The sequence below is a fragment of the Lucilia sericata genome, unplaced genomic scaffold (genome assembly GCF_015586225.1).
Source record: "Lucilia sericata isolate MDLA Ls3-8-SP2 unplaced genomic scaffold, ASM1558622v1 Contig000077F_arrow, whole genome shotgun sequence".
NCBI classification, from domain to species: domain Eukaryota; kingdom Metazoa; phylum Arthropoda; class Insecta; order Diptera; family Calliphoridae; genus Lucilia; species Lucilia sericata.
The window spans coordinates 513,302-536,071 of NW_023994110.1; the positions used below are offsets into that span (position 1 = coordinate 513,302).

At 30.4% G+C, this 22,770-nt stretch overlaps 2 protein-coding genes across 2 annotated transcripts; one reads left to right on the plus strand and one right to left on the minus strand.

Annotated features, from left to right (window-relative positions):
- Positions 1-2,382: 2,382 nt before the first annotated feature.
- Positions 2,383-20,811, minus strand: LOC119616522 (protein cup). The gene is made up of 8 exons (XM_037972924.1): positions 20,531-20,811; positions 19,947-20,470; positions 18,034-19,053; positions 17,809-17,974; positions 17,181-17,545; positions 15,869-16,865; positions 14,716-15,600; positions 2,383-2,866 (listed from the first exon to the last, which is right to left on the minus strand). The coding sequence occupies exons 2-8, from the start codon at positions 20,448-20,450 to the stop codon at positions 2,853-2,855; spliced, it is 3,951 nt and encodes a 1,316-aa protein (XP_037828852.1). The 5' UTR covers positions 20,451-20,470; positions 20,531-20,811; the 3' UTR covers positions 2,383-2,852.
- On the plus strand, positions 7,554-9,225 carry LOC119616523 (serine protease inhibitor 27A). The gene has a single exon (XM_037972925.1). It carries the CDS (start codon positions 7,730-7,732, stop codon positions 9,119-9,121), a length of 1,392 nt encoding a protein of 463 aa, XP_037828853.1. The 5' UTR covers positions 7,554-7,729; the 3' UTR covers positions 9,122-9,225.
- Positions 20,812-22,770: the final 1,959 nt, after the last annotated feature.

The window sequence follows — 22,770 nt, forward strand, 5'->3', positions numbered from 1 at the left end:
AATATTGATTTTTATATTTCGGTTAAAACCATTCCAAATAGCACGATAAAATAATTTGTTAATGAAACATTGAGTAAGATAATGGACTAACAAAAACTGCAAATAACTGTAAAGCCGGTTATAAATCCAGGTAACCAGTTATTTTTTGATCATCGTCGAATAAAAATAAGTAGTATGTAAGTACTAGGGTGATCGACTCGATTTTTCAACCGGTTTTTTCTGCTTTACCAGTGTCGATTTTTTCTAAATGTTGATTTTTCGAATATCGAATAACCCGGTTTTTTCACTTTTTAAAAACCGGTTTCGAATACTTTTATTTGCTTTGTATTCAAAGATTATTTAAATGCAATTTTGAAGTAAATAATACAGCCCGTTTAAAAATATTCGAGTCCAGGAACTAGGATATATTTTTCTAAAGCACCATTGGTTAAACTTTTTTGATTTTCCTAATTAATTAAAAAATTTTATTTGTAAAATTGATAACTGTTTAATAAAATTTTATTAATCTTAAGATTATATTCCAATTACAATAATTAATTTACCGCTGAAATATTATGGAAGTGTTGGAATGCCTATGAAAATTTCCTAAAAGGGCTTTAAAATAAGCTAGGATTACATAGTACCTTATGTTTAACAGAAGTGTCCACTTTTTTCCTAATTTTTTTTTATATTAAAGAAATAATGTAAATCAGACGACTAGATCTAAAGTTATAATCTGTTAAACTGTTAAAAATCATTTCGGGCCATGTTTTATTAATCAAATTTAATCATAAACATTAATTTCTTCAAATTAACATATATTTTTTTATTTATTATGAAAAACCGGTTAACCGGTTTTTTCTGAATTTGAAAAATATCAACCGGTTTTTTTGAAATGTCAACTATTCGAACTATTCGAAAACCGGTTTTTGGAAAATGTCGAATAATCGATCACCCTAGTAAGTACTTACACTTTGCTCCAATACTACTTGCCTACTTACCGGGTAAGTAAAGATTTTGCTGGAAGGGTTTCAGTGATCATTCGATCCCCAGCAAAAAATTACATTGAAAAGTAATTAATTAAAAATACTTACTTTACACTACTTATTCTTTGGTATGTACTTAGGTTAGGTCCAGAATGGTCAACTTCACTTGGAGACCATAGCGATTCCCTTCAAGGAAAGTGAAAAATCAAGAATGTGGAATATTTATGATAACAGAGTGAACGGAAAAGGAAACTAGACTGACCCTCAAGGGATTCAACCTGGTTCCTGAAAATAAATGGATTAAGGTTGTGAAAGAAGAAAAAATATGATGATCAGAATCCTCACTACACTTTAGTCGAAGAAACTGCTAATTCCCCTTATAAAAACTAGTGTATTGCACCCTGTAATACTTATTTTATTTATTTTTCTTTATTTCATTTGTTATTTGTAAGCCTTATGCACCTTAGCCTTATAATATCCACCAATTCGTGGTAGAACCAATTTCCCTGCATTTGAACCTGAAACCTTCTATCGTCGCATAACCTGCAGAAGTCCGACATAGTATTGTCCCACTTACTGACAAAAGCCCTTATGCCATTTTAATTCCTTTCAGAGTCCTAAGACTACATCTATCTAGTCAAATAGCTTTCGCATCAAGTATTGGTCAAAAGGCCTTAGATACTCTGCAATATATTTTACTATTCCAGTACTTATTGATATAGTCGCGGAATACATATTTCGGAGATCAACATATAATAGTGACAAATGTGTCTTGTCCCTTTATAGTGGTAACAACTCGAACTGAATCTTTATTGTTAGCCAGCCACCTATCAGTTCCGTCGCTTTTTAAATCGCTAAGAACTCCACTTAGAAGACACTACACTGAAGGTCCTTTTATTAGAGTATTTAAAAATTATGCACACGATATTTAGTAGTCATTAAAAATTACTTTGTTGAGTAAGTACAACAAATATACAAATATTTTTACATCATGGAGATTTCTATGTCTCCCGATTTTTGTATCATGAGCATTTAGAACCTAATAAGCGATATGTTCGTAAAAAATAAGATAAATAAAACAATATATTGATGGTTTAATTCCTTTTGCTAAAATTTTATTTCAAACCAAAATTCAATAATACATTTTTATTCATTGTTTATCATTAAATTAATATCTAAATTATTAAACAAATATAAAAATAATAAAGAAAAATTATGTTCATTGGCTCTTTTGTATTTTACAAAAAAAAAAAAGAAGAAAAATAATGCTAGAAAAACATCGTATAGAATCATTTTTAATAAAATTAAATAATCAAATCAATACTTTTGAAAGACTTCAAGTTTGTTAACAATTAAACTGAAATTAAAATTTTCGTTTTATTATTCATTTCTTAAAAATTTCAGTAATACAAAAAAGTTATGATGTTTTTTCTTTTATTATTATTATTTGTTTATATTTATATTGTTTTGTTTTTCTTATAATGGTTTTGTTAAAAATAAAAAATTATGAAAAGAAATTTAAGAACAATTTCAATAGAACGACAGAGATTGATTGTTGAAGAAAAAAGTTTAAATTAGAAATAATATTTTTTCCCTAGATTTTATGTAAATTCCTTAGAAAAAGAATTTATCTTACTGTGTATGTAGTAATTGATAAGTAAATATACAAAGTCTTTGATTTAAAAGCTTTGATGTTCACTGGATGATGATTTACTTTGTTGTAGTTCATGTTGGAAAATATAATCTGCCATTGCTTCGGCCTCTTGGCGACGTCGCCTTTCAAATTCAGGTTTCATAAATACGCGATAACTAACACTAATAATCAATGTCGAAAATATTCCAATGGCCATAAGACCAGTTGTTGAGGTGGAAAATTGCTTCAAATTTTTAATTAAACTCATCTGAAAATAAAAAATGGGAAAAGTACAATATTAACAAACTTAAATATACCAATTAAAGCCTTTGAAGGAACAATTTTAATTAACAATAATAATAATAATTATTATTATTTAATAAACTAACTTTGCTGAAGTTTCTGTGGCGAGAGCGGCAGTGACTGTTCCCGTTGTTTCTTCCTTGTTAGCACTTCTTTCTTTTTTCCACTTAACAATAAGTGGTTGCCAAATATATACACCTCCTAAAATACCTAATCCAGTAACTACCATTAACTGCTGGACTGTTATACCGCGAGGACGACGTATTTGCATGGCACAATTTTACAATTTACACGGTACAATAATACAAATGTTGAATAACTTTAAATCAGTCGATTTTACTTGTCAAAAACATATGCTTTAATCTCTTCTACCAAAGTTTTATTTATAAACATGTAGTTGCCATATTAGAATAAAATATTGTGTATGAAAACTAACACGTGTGTGTTTGTAATTTAAAATTATTGATAGTGAGTGGAACGGAATGGAAATGAACTATATATTTAAAAAATACTGTTACTTTTTAATTGTTTTGTATAGACGGGAGAAAACATAATTATGCCAATGCATGTTTTTCCTCCAACATTTTTCCTTGCAGAAGGTTTTAATAATTTTGAAAGTGTAAACCACATCTGAAAAAACCCTTAAAACTTTTGAATTTTTGAAGATATTTCAACAAAATTTAGTTTATGTTGCACCAAAGACAAAATAGGATGAAGAGGAAGTAAAGAGTATTAATCACTTCCTCTGTCATTGACCCGCCCTAGCAGATCCTATAATGAGTCTAATTATTTCTTGCTCGACTTAACGGTTCTACCGAATGTTGAAATCCGAAAGTTAGACTCCTATATTCGTATATTAAGAAACCAGCGAACTTAGGTTGAAGTGTACTAATACGCTGAGGGTTTTCTCTAGTTCAGGTATCACAAAGGGATCAATTTAGTGGACTCAAGTGTCCATTATTCCACCTTACCCCCATACAACCGTACACCCGAATACGGTTGTATGCCTCTATTACGGTTTACAACTCAACTCAGTTGAGTTGAAATGGAAACAACTCAAATGAAATGGGAACAATTCAACTTTAAAACAACTTAACATTTTGTCAACCTAAAAAAGTGCCGAATTTACAGATGATTAAGCAGATGGTGCTTTTTCGTCATGAAATTAAGCGAAAAGTTTATGAAATCCTATTTTTCGTAAACGAAATCCGTGAATAATGAAATTTAAGACAATTACAATTTTTTTTCAATTATTCCCAAAAAATTATTCTAAACATTGAGTTCTATTTTTTAAGTTGAAATTTGCTACAACTGCTTTTTTTGAGTTGTAATTTTTTTCAAAAAAGTTGTAACAAATTTCAACTTTAAATTTTAGGTTGTTATCGATAATACCAAATAGCTAAATTTCAACTAAAGAAGAGTTGAGTTGTAAACCATAATAGCAAATGAAAATATACGAAAATATGCACTAAACATGTGAAAAATATGTACCAAAAAATATTTCCTATGAAATTTGTATATCACTATTTTTTATCGCATTTAGGTAAATATTTATAGATATTTAGAACTTAAGTTTCTGACAACAAATATATAGGTACTTGATGACGAGCTACCACGTTATGAACTCTTTTATGTACTCTGATACCAATTTAACGGAACTACGATCTCGAGAATGACAATAATTATAAAGCCTAAGGAAGACCATTAAATCGTATATTTTTAATTTCGGAAAGTTTGAAAGCTTACTAGCATTCATGTGCGAATTAAAAGTCGGGTGTGGCCGACTATTTATGTTGAATTTTTTTAATATCTTTGATGTTTGATGAATGATTGATTTTCTGAAAGAGGGGCGAGGGTAAAAAATTGTCCGATCCTAATAAAATTTGATGAATAGATGAATTTTTGTATAAATTATATTTATTCTGTTTTAAATGAATTATGAACATTAAAGCCATTTTGTGTAGGATATTTTGTGTGAGGGCTAGGATGAGAGGGGAATATATTGGTTATTCTGGTAACGGACAATGGAGATTTCCCTTCCATGTCCACTTTCGTTCAGTAATCCTTTTTTTGGGGAAAATTCTTACTATTCTCACTTTCTCTCTCTATCTCTTATTCATCTGTCTTTTATCTAATTTTATTGTTCTTTATTCTTCAATAAAGGGAATCACAATGGAGGCTTTGTGTCTCCGAGTGGATGTATACTTTTTAAACTAAACTAAACTAAACTGTACACTATTTTCTTTCCAATTTTTTGTGTTTTCTGCTATTTTTTTTTTAAACGTATTAAAAGCTTTTCCGCATTCCTTTTCTTTTGAGAATGAAAATAAAACCAAGACAACCAACAGTTGTCAATTTGAATTGCAATATAAGGACCAGATTCTTTAAAATATACAAATTCAAGTGATGTTTAAAAGACCTCAATTTTCTAGAGGTAAAAAGAAAAATAAATTTTCTTTAAAAGAAATGAATTTTTCTAAAATTTTTAAAAATATTTTAATTAAATAATTTTTTTTTTCAAAAAACTCCGTTTTTTCTCAAAAGATATCAATCAAAAAAATAATTCTTAACATAAGAACCCAGCAAAAAAAGTGAGGAAAAAGAAGTAGAATTTTCACCACAAGTAACATACTTGAAGTACTTCCAATTTTGGTGAAAAACCTATGAATTTTACATTAGCGTGTCATTGGAGGGATGTTGTTCATTTTTGACAACATTGAACTACATCTTATCTTATTCATAGATGCAGTAAAAATCCGATATTTGGATGTCAAAAAAATGTATACATTTTCGTGTATTAAATTTACATGTGTTAGTGGAAACTCTATGTTATTTTATCAGTTTCGATATGATAATACCATTTATTGTAAAAAAAAGCTAAATTATCTTCCATTTTCAAATTTTGGCATTTTTTGTTCGTGGGGAACTTTCGCTGCTTGGACAAAAAATAAATACATTTTAATTATATTTTTAAGTTTTTAATCGGGCTTTTTGAAAAGGTTTGTCATTTTTAATAAATTCCCATTTAGTTTTTGTAAAAGAAATGGGAAAATATTTAATAGATGGGTTGAGGCAAGATTTAAACTATCGAAAAGAGGAGAACTGCGTTGACGCTAAGAAATAAGGGAAAAAGTCTTCGTTTTATTACCGGAACCTTGGATCGTTCATTTTCTTTTGGTCCTATTCATCGGATTTCCGACACCATGACACCATTTTAATACATCCTTGAAAATGTTATGTTGCCCTATGCTGAAGAAAATATGCTTCTCAGGTGGGTTTTCCACCAGGATAATGATCCGATGGACACCTAAACGTTGTGCCAGGATTGGTTTAAGGGTAATGATGTGGTCTTACTGGACTGGCCAAGTCAATAGAAAACCTTTGGGGAGAGGTAAAAAGAAGTGTAACTAATGAATGTTTTCAAAATAAGAATCAATTACGGGCCTTTATCCAGAAAACGTGGTACGAAATACCTGTATGCCAAAAAGGGTGGATAAAGTTATTCAAAATAATGGTTGTTACACACGATACTACCAAACAAAAGTTGTAATGAACAAAAAAAACTTAAAACTATTGAATTAGATTTACTTTTCTGGTACCTTTGATGAATGTACTTATTTTTTTGTCCACCATTTTAAAACATTTTTAAGAAGACTGAAAGCAGTTTAGGATTTGAATTTATTTTTCTTTCATATTTTTATTTTAAATCTTTAAATATGTTCAGTTTTTAATCTATCTAATAAATATTTTATTATAAGCTGTTAAACAGAACTTTTACTGGTGTATTTATTTTTTGTCCACATGTGTATATTCGTTCAAAGTTGGTAAAATTAAATTCCTTATTCAAATGATTGGCAGTGTAACAATCGTCTTAGATTCGATAAATAAAACTACAGGACATTTTACAAAGTAAATGTTAAAATTTTTAACAGGTATGCATTTTAAAAAAACGTGTGAATTGGATTTTAAAAAAATTATTCACTCAGAAACACTATATTATTTTAATTTGATATTATGAAATCGAATTTTCAATTTATTTATTTTAGATGTAATTTTCAAGTAAACAGTAAGGAAGAAGAAAAACACACAGTATTCATAATTTTTATTATAATTGTTTAAATCGAACGCAAAAGCAATGTTAATGTCGCTGTATAAATTTAATTTAAAAATCAATTTAAAATAATTATATTAAATAATAAATTTAATGCCTCCGCGTATGTTTCTTTGTATGTTGTATAATGGATTGGAATCTAACTTTAAAATTTGGCACAACAAAAGTAAATAGAAAAAATAAAGAAAACGATATGTACTAATGTTAATTTTTTAAGCTTTCTCGTGTGAGCATCTCTTTGGTCCAGAGTATTTAACAAAAACAAAACTTAAACATATGCATGTGTGTATAAATAACTTAATACAAATTGAGTAATCTTCAAAAAGAGATGATCAAAGAAACGTATAAACAAGAACATAGAGTACTTTGGAATTACAGGTTTATTTTTAATATTTATTCTGATGCTCTCAGGGAAATAGCGGGACCTCACCAATACACTTGTATATTTATGAATATTCATACACATAATATAGAAAACACACAACAAACTTTGCAAAAGAAACTGGTTTTAAATGCAAAATCTTTACAAAATTTCAAATCATTTAAAGATTAAACGTTAAACGTAGAAGATCGAAGAAGAATAGTACGAACAGAAAAAAAAATCCGTAGTTAGAGAAGCAATTATTATACAAACAAATCAGTGTGATTTATTTCAAGACGATTATTGAAAAGAATTATTAGCTATCATTAAAAATAACGCCAAGAACGAAATAAAAGATGATAAACAAAAAAATCTTAATGAAAAAATTAATTATTTTCTGTATAATATTCAATTATTGTACACTATGTGTTAGAGCAGAAACAAAATTAACAAATATGCCTGAGCCACTGCCTCCACCGGGTAAATCAAAAACAACATCAGGAGCAATGGCAGCGCAGGCTGCAAATGCGCTAACACCAACAGGAATTTTTAATGTTATTCCCCAAACATTTGACACCGGTTTTTATGCCTACGACGATATGGACGACTACGTTCCATTTAGCAGTGATGCCCACGATCATTTCTCATGGGAATTGCTAAGAGATGTACTTGAAGAGGAGAACACTAATGTTATTATATCCCCATTTTCTGTGAAACTACTTCTGGCACTGTTGGCTGAAGCAGCAGGTAATAATACACAAACACAAAGGGAGTTGATCAAAACACTAGAAGTAATAAAATCACCAGACAATTTACGTGGTTTCTATAAAAAGATGCTGACATCATTAAAGAAGGAAAACCCATATACGACTTTAAATTTGGAAACAAAGATGTTCACCGATGAGTTCATTGAACCCAAACAGAGATACGCAGCAATGCTGGCAACGTATTACGATACAGATATCGAACGTTTAAACTTCAAAGATGCTCAAGCATCGGCAGATCACATTAATAACTGGTGTAAAAATGTCACTCAGGGCCGCTTGCAAAATCTTGTCACTAAAGAAAATGTACAGAATAGCGTATTGTTATTAACAAATGCCATATACTTCAATGGTTTGTGGCGTCGTCAATTCAATTCCACCTATGAGGGAGTTTTCTTTAAGACACCCGAAACCCAATCGCGTGTACAATATATGGAGCAAACCGAGTACTTTTACTATTATGACCACAGCTCCATGAATACAAAAATATTGAGACTACCCTACAAAGGTAAAAAATTCTCCATGTTCATATTGTTGCCTAAAACTAAGGGTGGCGTCGAAGAACTAACACAAGTCCTGCAAAACGATCAAGTGAAACGTATGCAATTTATGATGGAAGAGACCAAATTGAAAGTTACTTTGCCCAAATTCAAATTCGAATTTGACAAAAATCTAAAAAATACTCTTTCTGCTCTGGGCATAAATGACATTTTCACAGATGATGCATCTTTGCCAGGTCTAGATAGAGGTGCTGAAGTGGCCGGAAAATTAAAGGTATCAAATGTGATTCAAAAAGCCGGCATCGATGTAAATGAAAAAGGTACTGAAGCATTCGCTTCTACTGTTTTTGAAATTGGAAACAAGTTTGGTGGAAATCCTGTTATTGAAGAGTTCACAGTAAATCGCCCATTCATATTTTTCATAGAAGAAGAAGCCACTGGAAGTATTATATTTGCAGGAAAAGTATTAGAACCTGTTCTATAAATGTAAGACAAGTTTTTATCTTTGTGTATGCAAAATAACTATTTTGTGTATTTATTATATGTATGGTGTATATTCAAATCAATAAAAAAAAGAAAGAAGATAAATTTTTGAACTTATTTTAGATATACATACGAACAAATATCGCAAGAGATATTTCTAAGAAAAACAAATGGGGATTTTTGTTTTTTTCTGTTTTTACAAAAAAATAGGTATTTATTTCTTTCCGTGGGTTATTTTTGTGTTTGCATACTCAAATTGTTTTGTGTATTTTAAATGTGAAATAAAATAAAATCAAGAAATTCACGCGATAATTATTTGTGTCATTAAATAATATATTAATGTATATACATATAATAGACATTAACAATCGCCACCATTCAAACGATGCGCATTGATGAACCAAATAGGGTAAACAAAAACTCTGATTGAATCGTGATTTCACAACAATATTCCTGAAATGTTCTTAAATTTGTGAGAATCTAGGTCATTTTTGACTTTATCAATAAATTTTAAATAATATTCAAATTAGTATAATAAAAAAATAACCTAAACATACGTTAATGTTTATAAATTATGTAAGAAAAATAAAAAACTTCTTAAACAAGTTCTCGAATTAAAAAAAAAGTATTTTCAATTACACTCAAGCCTCTTTTCATGCAATTGATACGTACCAGACTTGGGGGTTAATGATTATATTTTCAACTACAATTACTTTTAAAATTAATTGGCTTTTTTTAATTGTAAATACATGTAATTGTTATTGGCAAAACTTCAATTACACAATACTAGTAATTGTAATTACAATTATAATACTAGTAATTGCCAATTACAATTAAAAGTAATTGAATTTGTAATACCTAAATTACAAATAATTGTAATTGGAAAACATCAATCGCAATTACAATTGTAATTGGAAAAACTTCAATTACAATTAAAAGTAAATGTAATTGAATTAGTAATTAGTACTTAGTAATACCTAAATTACAATTACAAGTAATATTTTTATTTTAATTGGTAAACTTCAATCACAATTTCAAGTAATTGTAATTAAAAAATCTTCAACTAGAATAACAAGTAATTGTAAATGACAACGTAATAAATTCGTGTTTTTGTTACCCCTCTCAAAATTTACTTTGCCTTGGTCCAGCTTGGTCCGCTGCCCTGTGTGCAAATTACTTTTATATAAAGGCTAAAAAATCTAAAATCTAAATCTAAAGACTAATCATTTGTATTTGAATTGTCAAAACAACTGATAGATTTACCGTTAAAGAAAAACAAATCGCGGTGATTGAAACTAAACTTTTTATTTTTGCCCCTATTATGGTTTACAACTCAACTCTTCTTTAGTTGAAATTTTGCTCTTTGGTATTATCGATAACAACTTAAAATTTAAAGTTGAAATTTATTACAACTTTTTTGAAAAAAATTACAACTTATCAAAAGCAGTTGTAACAAATTACAACTCAATTGTTTAGAATAAATTTTTAAACTAAAACAAAGTAAAGTTTTTTTTTTAAATTTTCTTAAATTTCATTAATCACTGATTTCGAGCGAATTTACAATAAAAAGATGTTCAATACATTTGTCATTTACGAAAAACAGAAATTCATAAACTTTTCACTTAATTTTATGACAAAAAAGCACTTTTTAGGTTGGCAACATCAACACAATTACAACTGAAATTGGTTGTAATTCATAATACCAAATATAAGTTGAGTTGTTCTAAAGTTGAGTTGTTTCAATTTCAACTCAACTGAGTTGAGTTGTAAATCATAATAGGGGCATTTAAATTGTTTTTGGCTTCTCATGCAAAATTTGACGATATTTTATTTATATAAATAAAAAACACAAATAACCGTGTTTAAGAAAAATAAGTAAAATTTAATTAATGCCCCTATTATGGTTTACAACTCAACTCTTCTTTAGTTGAAATTTTGGTCTTTGGTATTATCGATAACAACTTAAAATTTAAAGTTGAAATTTATTACAACTTTTTTGAAAAAAATTACAACTTATCAAAAGCAGTTGTAACAAATTACAACTCAATTGTTTAGAATAAATTTTTAAAATAAAACAAAGTAAAGTTTTTTTTTTTAACATTTTTTTTAAATTTCATTAATCACTGATTTCAAGCGAATTTACAATAAAAAGATGTTCAATACATTTGACATTTACGAAAAACAGAAATTCATAAACTTTTCACTTAATTTTATGACAAAAAAGCACTTTTTAGGTTGGCAACATCAACACAATTACAACTGAAATTGGTTGTAATTCATAATACCAAATATAAGTTGAGTTGTTCTAAAGTTGAGTTGTTTCAATTTCAACTCAACTGAGTTGAGTTGTAAACCATAATAGGGGCATAAGAATCTAACAAGTCGACCATATGATATACCAGTATTTTAATAACTTTGTTGGTTGTTTTTTTTTTTTTTTTTGGATAGAAATTTGTCAAATAAAGTTAAATCGGACGGCTGAACAAGTCACTACATTGCAGGTGATCTACTGTCAAGAATTCAGTTACTATGGAATTTCAGGAATTTTAGGATTTTAACATATTCCGAAGCTTCCATGATATCTCTGCCCAAATAACATTACCCTTTATTCAACAGGTAAATCTAATACTGTTGTCACATGCTTGATCTTAAGAATAGTTCTTTTCTTGAGCTGTAAATATTTGAAATGTGTTCTCATAGTATTCTTATGATAATTCGTAATTATTTTATTTCAATATCCCACATTGTTTCTCAATTGGACTACGTTTTCCACCCGGAAATCTGTTGTTTTTTAATTTTATAACGTTTTTCTTCTCTCTAGTGCTTGAAATTGCCTATTATTTTAACAGTTTAACGTTATTTTTTAATTGCGCTAAAAAGCTTTAAAATAGAGTTATTTTTCCAAATATGTATGTAGATATAAATTACATTAATAAACAAGTCCAGGAACAAAAATACAGCAAACTGTTTTGCTTTTTTGCAAACTTTGTTAAAACCCTACCATATGGTACTACACTGAAAATAATTCCAAAAAAAAAATAACAAATATTTTTTTCGTAATATTTACGAAAATTTCGTATATAAGACGATATATTATTTAATCAAATCCCTTTCAAAGTACGAAAATATTTTTTCGTCTATATTACGAAACTTTGTTTTATTTTACAAAAATAATTTGGTTAAAGTATGGGACATTTAAAATAATAAAATTATTTTATAATGTACGTTAATATTTTACGAAATAAAATATTTTTATTATGTTTTTTTTATTTAAGTAAAATTTAGCACCTTTTTTATAAAATTTACGAAAAAGTATAATATAATTCATCAATTATTTTCATAACATAAGGGAAGAAAATTCGTGAGGATAATAATAAAAAATTTCGTATATTACGAAACAATTTCATGGTGCGAAACCATGAAGCATTTCGTTAAATGTATTTCAGTGTATTTATCAAAGCTGGAACAATAATGTAGTATTAAAATATTTTTCTCTATTAATGATTTTTAACTTTAATACATGACAAATATTGTTAGCCAATGATTTTTCAGAATCAAATGGAATTAATTCCACACTTTTAACGTTTTTAACGCTTCTATTAATTTTAATAATTATTTTTTTGAAACGGGATTTTATTTGATCTCTATTGTTCTCCACTTTTTATTTTAGGGCAAGTAAACTATTCCATTCGCATTGAATAAATTCAAGTCAAAATTTGAATAAAGTACACATTTTTGGACAGTAAACATTGATCTCATATCAACTGAAATCGTACTACCAACTAAAATACGGATCGGACCATAATTGACCATACATAGCTCCCACTTGCGAAAATCAATTAAACGCACATACATACATATGTACATTAGGGTCGCCCCGTTTGTATGGAGGAAAAATTAAGGTGTCAATGTTCCCAACTAAAATGAAAGTTTAATTGATTTTAAAATACCGTTTCTCAAAATTTTTGTCCTGGCGTCAATATTTGGTGAGCTGAATCAAAGGATAAAAACGTCCTTTTTGAGGTTTTTATGATTTTTTTCCTATATCATCCAAAGGAATGATATGAAATTTTTGTATCATAAGAAAAGTCCTTGAGAGGCGCTTTCAATGGCATATCAAAAATTATCGAAATTATATTTTCAACAAACAAGTAGATTTTTAGAAGAAACTGTGTTAATATGTATTTTAGTTAAACTGAAAATTTTGATTTATAACACCCTGTAACAATTTTGAAAAAAAAAACTTTCACACATAGAAAAGCAATTCTGCATACTCCGTTTTTTATAATGTCCTTATAAAATAACTCCAAAGTTCAAAGTTCAAACAAATATTTTAAATATTTGTATGTGTTGTGTATTGGTATCAAATGAAACCTGGGAATCTGTACATTCTATCTGTATTATTTATTTGACTCACTTAGACAAAAAATCTAAAAAGACATTAAATTAAAAAAAGGTCTCATTTTCAAAACAAAATTTTTTACAAATTTTCGTTAAACTCCATTTTCTTTTTTAATTCTGATGAATTGAAATAAATAATATTATTTTACATCAGAGATTGTCAGCTTCATTTGATATTAATATTAATACCAATTTTTTATATAAATTTGGAGTTCCATCTTTTGAAATTGTATGTCCTTTAAACTTTAAGGCCCTTTTACAGGGACATAAGAGCACATTATGAAAAACTGAGTACACAGAGTTAATACAAATTGTCCATAGTTTCATGTACACATAGTTTTTTTTCATGTGCGAAAATGACTGTTTCACGGTGTAATCGGATGAAATTATAAAGTGTTATATACTAATGTAAAGCTAATAAAAATATTAAGTACTTTAGGGTTCAACATTTTTAAATAAAATACAAAACATATCGAATTTAAAAAAACTGAAAAAACCCGTTTCAGTGAAATAATATGAGGTTAGGTTAATGTAATAATTTCAATTAATTACATTAAATAATTCTTTGTAAAAATTTAAAAAATCTAAAAATTTTCCGAAAAATAAAACATTTGAATAATTTAGGAGTCCTATACAAAATTGTGTTAAGTCAAATTAAAATCGTCTCTCAAAGACCTTTCATATGATACCAAATTTGCATATGGTTTATTAGCCAGAAATATGAAAAAATCAAATAAAAACCTTAAAAAAGGACATTTTTATCTTTTGATCCCGCTCACCAAATATTGACGTAAGGACAAAAATTTTGAGAATTGGTATCTTAGAATGAACAAAGTTTTCATTTTCGGTAGGAACATCAGCAACTTCAATTTTGGAGCCACCCTAATGTACATACATACATATGTGTTTTAAATCTGTGCCATTACGGAAGCACATTTAATATGTGCTTTTACTTTACACAGCACATCGTACAAACCTGATTGTACAAAAAACTCATCTGGAATTTCTTTCTAAATTTAAACGACGTTATGTTTATTACGCGTTAACCGAAATATATGTACATGGTATGTACATAAGTATGTACATATGTATGCATGTATCATCTATATACATACATATGTATGCAAATAACATTTTGATAAATATCGTATAAATAAGAAATATTTAAAATGTAATATTAAAAATAATACTTACTTCCACCTCCTGAAAGAATAACTGCCGGCTGTTGTGATGGAATGTGAATTTTATTTGGCCTTCCTGCATGATGCATATGCGGATTAGACATCACTGAATTTTGATAATGCGTCTGATGATCAATTAATTGGCATTGCTGTTGTTGTTGCTGATATTGATGTTCAATTTCTGGTGCCAACTTTAAGGGTACACCAGATGTGGCGCCTGACGAACGTCTGCGTTGATTTTGAATATTAGTATTACGATTGTTGCGATAGTTTGTACCACTATTGTTATTAATATTACCACCATTCAGATTCTGTTGCTGTTGTTGTTGTATATTATCTACCATACCATTTGAGTCATTAAATAAATTCTGAAGTGCTTGAAGTCGACGACTACCAGTTGTAATGCGATTCAAATTTTGAGTGTTTTGATTACCAGGACCACTGATATTACGATTATGTGTTTGCTGCTGTTGCTGTTGCTTAGCTACTTGAGCAGCTGCATTCAATTGTAAGATTTTTTGTAATCCTAAAGCATTTGTTTGCTCTTCAATTTTACGTTTTATTAATGCATTTTGCATTATTATATTTGCATGGGTTTGTAGTTCTTCTTGACTCATTGGTTGCATTGTCGTTAAACGCTTATTGCCACCTTGCAATTGTTGTTGTTGTTGTTGAGCCGCCAAAGTCTGTTGAACAATAGCTAAATTTTGAAGATTTTGTAGCTGATTCATTATTAAATTATTCGATAACACATCAAACTGCTGTTGTTGTTGCTGCTGCTGCTGTTGTTGCTGCTGTGCAGAGGTAAATGTAAGTACTGCAGTTATGGCTTCTCGATCTCTTTGAGGCAAGCGTGGATTTGCCAATTGTATTACTAGACCATGTTTTGAAATGTCACCTACGTTATTCAAAAGAAAAGATGTAAAAATCATTAAAATTTCCCAATTAATTTTAAAAGATTCCAATTGTTTACAATTTAAATTAAAAAAAAAAATTGAAAATGTGATTTGAGTTTCTCTATTTGAGAATTACAATTCCTTTGGAATATAGAATATAGAAATTGAACGGAAAATGCATACATTTTTCAATTGCTCTTTTCTTAACTCAACATAGAAATCGAAAGTATAAATTTAAATTAAATTTTAAAAAATTAAACTAAAAATCACCTTTTGCCAATCCCAATAACAACATTTGAGCTTCCGGGCGGCTTAAAATAGCCTTCAACTGCAAATTTGCCAGAAGAGCAGCTTGTTGCTGTTGTATGAAAACATTTTGTTTGTTATATTGTTGTTGTAAGGGATTTGTTTGTTGCATTCCTGTGGTAGATTGTTGCTGATGCTGTAACTGCTTTTGTTGGAACTGTTGTTTAAATATAATAGTCGAAAGATTCTCATTATTGGTATTGCTGTTATTATTGGAGAATATATTATTTTGAGATTTATTATGCTGTTGCTCAGATTTCGTAGTCATTGTAGATGTTGGTGGGATTGAATTATAGTTATTGTTCAATTGACCAATGAGCTTTTTGAAATTTTCCGAATCGCGACTAATATTATTATTATTAGCATCATTACAATAGTTTTCAATATTTTTAACACTATTTCCGCAAGTGGATGAATTCTGTCGCCATTTAGCTTCCAATTCATCAACTGAAGGTATTTCGGTTAAATTAATATTTGATGTTGAACGTGTATTTGTTGTAGATGGATTTTGTTGCTGTGATTGCGGCATCATCAAATGCAGTGGATCGGTCTTTTTTTGAGAGTTCATAGCCTGCTTGAAGAATTCGTTTAGCGATGCTGAAGAACCGCTATTTTCCAATTGTTCACTTGAATTATTTCTAGACGGATGTCCTCCGAAGAATGGTAAAAAGCGTGAACTTCCGTTATGATTTTGATAGTGATGTCCTCCAGTACCGTTCATTTCACCACCATTACGATTCTGTTGCATGTGTGAACGTGACTTAGAGTTTCCAGAGAACTGATCGTATTGAAAAGGTATTGATTTCTTAGTTCCATGATCTGATTTTTCGTGATGGTTATTTGTTTTCGAGGTATCTGTATTTTTACTGTCATGCACGTTATTATTGGAATCACTTTTAGGATTAAATTTGCGATATTTATTAAAGTTTTCATTCCATTTTGATTTACCAGACAATTCGATCTGCAAACACAAATATTAGCAATTAAAGGCCAATTTATTGCCATTTTATAATAGAAAGAAATTAGAATATTAAATTAATATGCAATTAAATTAGAGGTTTTCAGAAAACTAATTACATATGTATGTATATAATAGACTGGTTAGCACAGAAGTATGAATTAGTAAATGTGAATTCAATTTGTTATATTGTAAATGATATCTATATTACATACGAGATACCTCACGAAGGTGTAGCTCATGCAAGAGTATGTAAAATTATATTTCAGTCATTACTATTAATTAAAGCAATAAAAAGTACTAAATATTTGTATTTACCTTATTCGAATTTTGCATGAGATTTTCCTTGCTTTCATCACTATTTATATCAGCATCACCAACTTCAGCCACACCACCTCCAGTACTAGCACTACTACTATTACTTTCGCTATTTAAATGTTGTTGTTCATCGTCTTCATCAAAGCCACACAATTCAATTGTGTCTAAGCGTGATGTTGGTCCACAACTAAACCATTCTGGTTCTTCATTTTGTTGATTTTTATAATGTTGTTCATATTTTTCTTCGGTTTCTCGATCCTTTGGATTAGAAACAACTAAAAATCCAGACATAACCCTCTTTACATAGTTTGATTTTCCAACATCTACAACAGCAGTTCGATCTTTAGACGATTGTTCATTCGAAACTAAATGAAAATATTTGAATATAAAATTGTGTGAAGTAATAGTGATATATTCGTCTAATTCGAACATTATATATCTTTCATGGTAAATTTATATTTTTTTAAAAATATACAATCTTTTATTAAAGAACTAAATTCTTAAATTTCAATTTAATTTTTTCCTTAATTTTTACAAAAAATCAAAAACTAGGGATTATTTAAGAAATGTTGATCATAAACATATGCAATTAAAAACATTTAAACAATTAAAACTAAATTGTATTTACCTGTAACATTGTTATCGCCATTCACTTGTTTATTAAATTGGCTGCAGTCCGATAATTTAGCGTGGTAATGTTGATTTGCATACTGTGGTTGATAGTTACCAGACCATTTATTATGTGATATGCGACCACTGCCAATACGGCGTTGATTTGTTATAATAGCCGGATCCTAGTACACACAACATGTATCAGTAAAGGAGAAAAGAATAAAAAGAAACTAAGACTTACCTTAAAATCAAGCGGTTGTGGTGGTTGACTTCTAATAATAGATTCATCCATAAATTTACGCTTTACAAAAGCCGGCATCATGTCGTTACAGCGCGATTTCAAATTATTACCGTTATTATTGTTGTTGTTGTTGTGGCATACATTACTATTATTATGATTATTGTTATTACTATTGCGGGACCCATATAAAGTAACATCAGCATCTGAAGGCATTTTCCAAATGTTGAAACGTTTAAGGCGAGCTTCCAATTCAATTACGTCACAATTTACAATATTTGGAGGTACAAAAGGGGAAAGATGTTGTTTTAATTTTGAATTAGACATATCGTTACGAATCATGTAAAGATTGGGACGAGAATATTGTATTACTGAATCGCCGTTAGATGCATGAATAGTTGATTTAGTTTTCGAAACTATTTTGCCACAACCATTTGTAATAGGTACTGAGAGAACGGATTTTGATGCATTTACAGCTATCTTTTTTGCTTTTAGATTTTGACGCATTTCTCTAACATTGTGTTTGCAAATATTACTTCCATCGTCTTTAACCGGACTTACATGTTCGGATACGTTGTCTAAATCACAACTTACGGCAGTACATGACATTGGCTGTGTGTATGGTGTAGAAGAGCGTGCAGATAGAACCTGCAGTGATAACACCTCTTCTTCATTATGATGATTATTATCATGATGATGAAGACAAGTTGTCGGCATTTGATTACTAACGATCGCCTTCTTCGATACTTCATTATTATTTTTCTCGTTAAGGGCAACGTTTTCATCTCCGCCATTTATATTAAGTAAAATGTCCATAGAAACTAATGTTGTTGGCGGTGGTAGTGGAATTGCTACAGAAATAACAGAGGGTTTAATCATCGATTGTTTTTCTAGTAATTTTTGAATTTTCCAAGTTCGTTCGGTTAATTTTAAAATTTCCTCGAATTTAAACTTTTTTGGCAATTCCATCAATGCCAGCGATTTTGTATCAAGCTCCTTCTTATCGATTGTATCCACTTCAGTCTGTTAATATTTTAAATTAATAAAAAATAATAATAATAAATTATAAGAAAATATAGTACTTTTATTTAATTAAAAATAAAGAAATCATTTATACATTAATAACGTTCACGTTGATTAGAGTGGTAGTTCACAGACAAATAGATTTCTTTTTTTAGTATGTATACTAAATCATATGTGATGGACTACCCATCTTGACTTGATGCATATGTTTATGCTCAATGATATGAGTTACCATCCATGGCGGGTCTGCATTAGCGCGATACTAAAAACTACCCTCCCCCTCTAACTGATGGTGATTATACCCTACACCACTTTAGTGGGGAGGGAACGCAAGGTACAGGTCGATTTTTTTAAGATAATTGGACGAAGTTTAGAATATACACTTTTCCAAGGACGAAATCTATTGAAAATTTCACCTCAAATTTCCCAAGTTCCCCCCGAAAAGGTCTTTTGAACTAATATGTTAAATATTGTACATACTTGTATTAGATAAAAAGCGAAAGTTTTATACAACCATTGATGACCTTGACATTCATATGTCGGATTTTTACTGTATCTATGAATAAGATTAGATCTGGTTCAAAGTTGTCAAAATTAACATTGTCGTTAAAAATGAACATCATTGTTTTTTCAACAAAATTGGAAGTGCTTCAAGTGTGTTATTTGTGGTGAAAATTTTTTTTCCACTTTTTTTGCTGGGTATCTGAATATCATTTATCTTTAGCAAAACATACCTACATGATTGAAGTGTCAATAAAATAGCAAAAATATTTTTTTCGAAAACTAAATTTAGTGAAAATGTATAAACAAATTGGAAGTTTTGTTATGATATACAAAATTTCAAATTTTGAAATGGATAACGATGCTGATATAAAGATTATTTGTTCACTTACATTTTTCTTTTGGTGATCATTCATGTTTGTGGATTTTAAACCAAGCTTGGCCTTTTTAATGTCAGATTTAAAGCTAGTACCCTGACCTTTAGTATTATTGGCATATGTATATTTCGTTGGCGGCATAGGCGGAGGTATTGGAACTTCAGCAATATTCTCCCATTTATCGGAGGCTGTAGTTTCGTCTACAATTTCAGACTCTAGCTGAGCATTCAATGTATTTGCATCTACTGGGTGTTTTGCAATATCTTTTTGTTGCACAGGAGTCGTTGGTGGTGGAGGCGGTGGAGTCATATGTACATCATCCTTAGTCGTTGTAGCTTGTTTTGACAAAAATTTGGAAACATCTCCAACAGTTTTTTGATTTACATTTGGTGGTGTATTAACAACATGATCATCTTTTGATGACATGGCGCCTGCGCCATTTTCTTTTTGTTGCTTTTCGATGTCTTTACTCTCGTCATTCTTGGATAGATTATTTTCCAACATTTCACAAGTTGACATTTTATTATTTTATTTTTGTGCTAAATATGATGACATTAATTTTAAAAATTCTTATTTATAATTTATCATATCAGTCTTACCAAGCAAATTTTTATTTTTTTGCGATTTTTTTCTAAACAATTATTTTAGTAAACAAAATAGAAAGCTTTTTATTACAAATAATATTTTTTTTTCAATGAAATCGATTTTGGTTTGATTCTTTGGAAATTAATGTTTTGTAGAATTAACTTAAAATTTGTATTTTTGTTGAGTTACAAAATGAAGTTTGCGAAAAACTGAAATTCTTTTTAGGTTTCTTCCACTTTTACATTTAGAACAGCAATAAAACAAGGATGCCGTTATTTAACGTGTGTTTTTGTAATTTTCTTGGAAAGAGATAAAATTCAAATTCTAATCAGAACCCTGCGCCGACAAACATTAACGGCTGCTGGCACTAAAAATTTTAGAGGCGGCTTCATATCGGGTGGAAGTCTGCTAAGTTTTCAACAGTGTTTTTAAATGTTTCAACGGGTGATTAAAAAGTGGGATTCTGGTGCAAATAATTAAAAATTGGGATTTTTTAAATAAAAACAAAAGGACATATCCCTGATGTAATGATACATGGTGACATGATTAGCCCAGCTGATCATCGTTTACAATTGTTTATTCATAGACATAAAGCAGTGTGGATTCCACCACCCATAAGACCGGTGGACACCATACTGGCGGTATTGGCCAAGCAGAACAGTAATCTCCTTACAAACCAATGGAAGTTTGTTGCTTCAATGGTGTGCAAGGAGAATACAGGGAGGGATTTCCGTTTCGCTGTAGACGACAAATCCCTCGAGATCTTGGATGGGCTGAGGGGTGTTGTCAACTTCGGACTTGGAACTGTACGGTTTAGATACTCTAAGCATGACAGATCCAAGGAAGCTGCAGGTGGTGCAAATAAACCTGCATCATTGTGAGGCAGCTTCAGCGGAGTTGGCAAGGTTCATCACCCATTCCAAGACGGACGTGGCCCTAATCCAAGAACCATGGCTAAATAACAATAGGGTTTGTGGATTAGCGATCACGGGATATACTTTGTTCGTCCCGTCCACTGAGGATAAGGTTAGAACTTGTATATTGGCAAAGAATGAACTTAATTTTCTAATATCTCATTCTTTTAGGAGCGGTGATCTAACCGTTATAAACAGAGAGGTCAAGGGTGAGCGGTTGCTCTCGGTGGCCTCAGTGTACATGCCGTATGAAGCTATAGAGCCGCCTGGTGTAGAGGTGCTGGAGCTGACGGCGTATGCAAAGCGGAAGGGCGCTATCCTGATACTAGGCTGTGATGCAAACGCACATCACAGTCAATGGGGCAGTGCTGACATTAATAAAAGAGGTGAGTTAGTGTTTAATTTCATTACTGCATGGAATCTTATTATCTGTAACAGGGGCAATATGCCAACGTTTAGGAATAAAGATAGGGAAACAGTTATTGATATTACCCTTACTAACCAAAATGAGGATCTTATTAGGGATTGGAAAGTACATACCGACTATTCGTTCTCTGACCATAGCCGGATTACCTTCACAGTGAATTTGAGTAAATCCAAGCAGGAACCCTTTAGGGACCGTAGGAAAACCGACTGGTTAAAATTCTACAACAGGGTCCGGTCAGGATTTTCGCAGATGGATATAAATGTTCTGCGGTCCCTCGAATTGGATAAGGTTGTAGACAAATTTACCAGTGTGTTAACGGAGAGCTATGAGCTATCCTGCCCGTTGAGATTTCCGGGTAGGCATAAGCAACCTAAGTGGTGGACCAGAGAACTACGTGATCAAAGGTCGACGGTTAGAAGGTTGTTTAATAAGGCAAAGCTTACTAGACTTCCAAAAGATTGGAACAACTACAAAGTGAGTTTCAATAAGTATAAGGGAGAGATCAAAAGAGCAAAACAGATATCATGGAGGAACTACTGTGAATCTGTTGGCAACGTAAATGAGATGTCTAGATTCCGTAGAATTTTAGCCAAAGACCCCAAGGCCTTAGGTTACATTCAGCGTGAAGACAACTCGTGGACGGAGTCCAGCTCAGAGACACTCTCTTTACTTATGGAAACTCACTTCCCAGGTTGTGCTGATATAGATGATAGGGACTTAAGTCAGGGGGTCCAAGGACCTGGGGCTTCTAGTTATTCATCTGGTCATATTGATGAAATAGTCACTAGGGACAAATTGGGCTGGGCGGTGAACACTTTTGACCCATATAAATCACCGGGTCCGGATGGTGTTTTTCCGGCCATGCTCTGTAATATTCCTGAAGACGCATTGGCACTTCTAGCTGATATTTTCA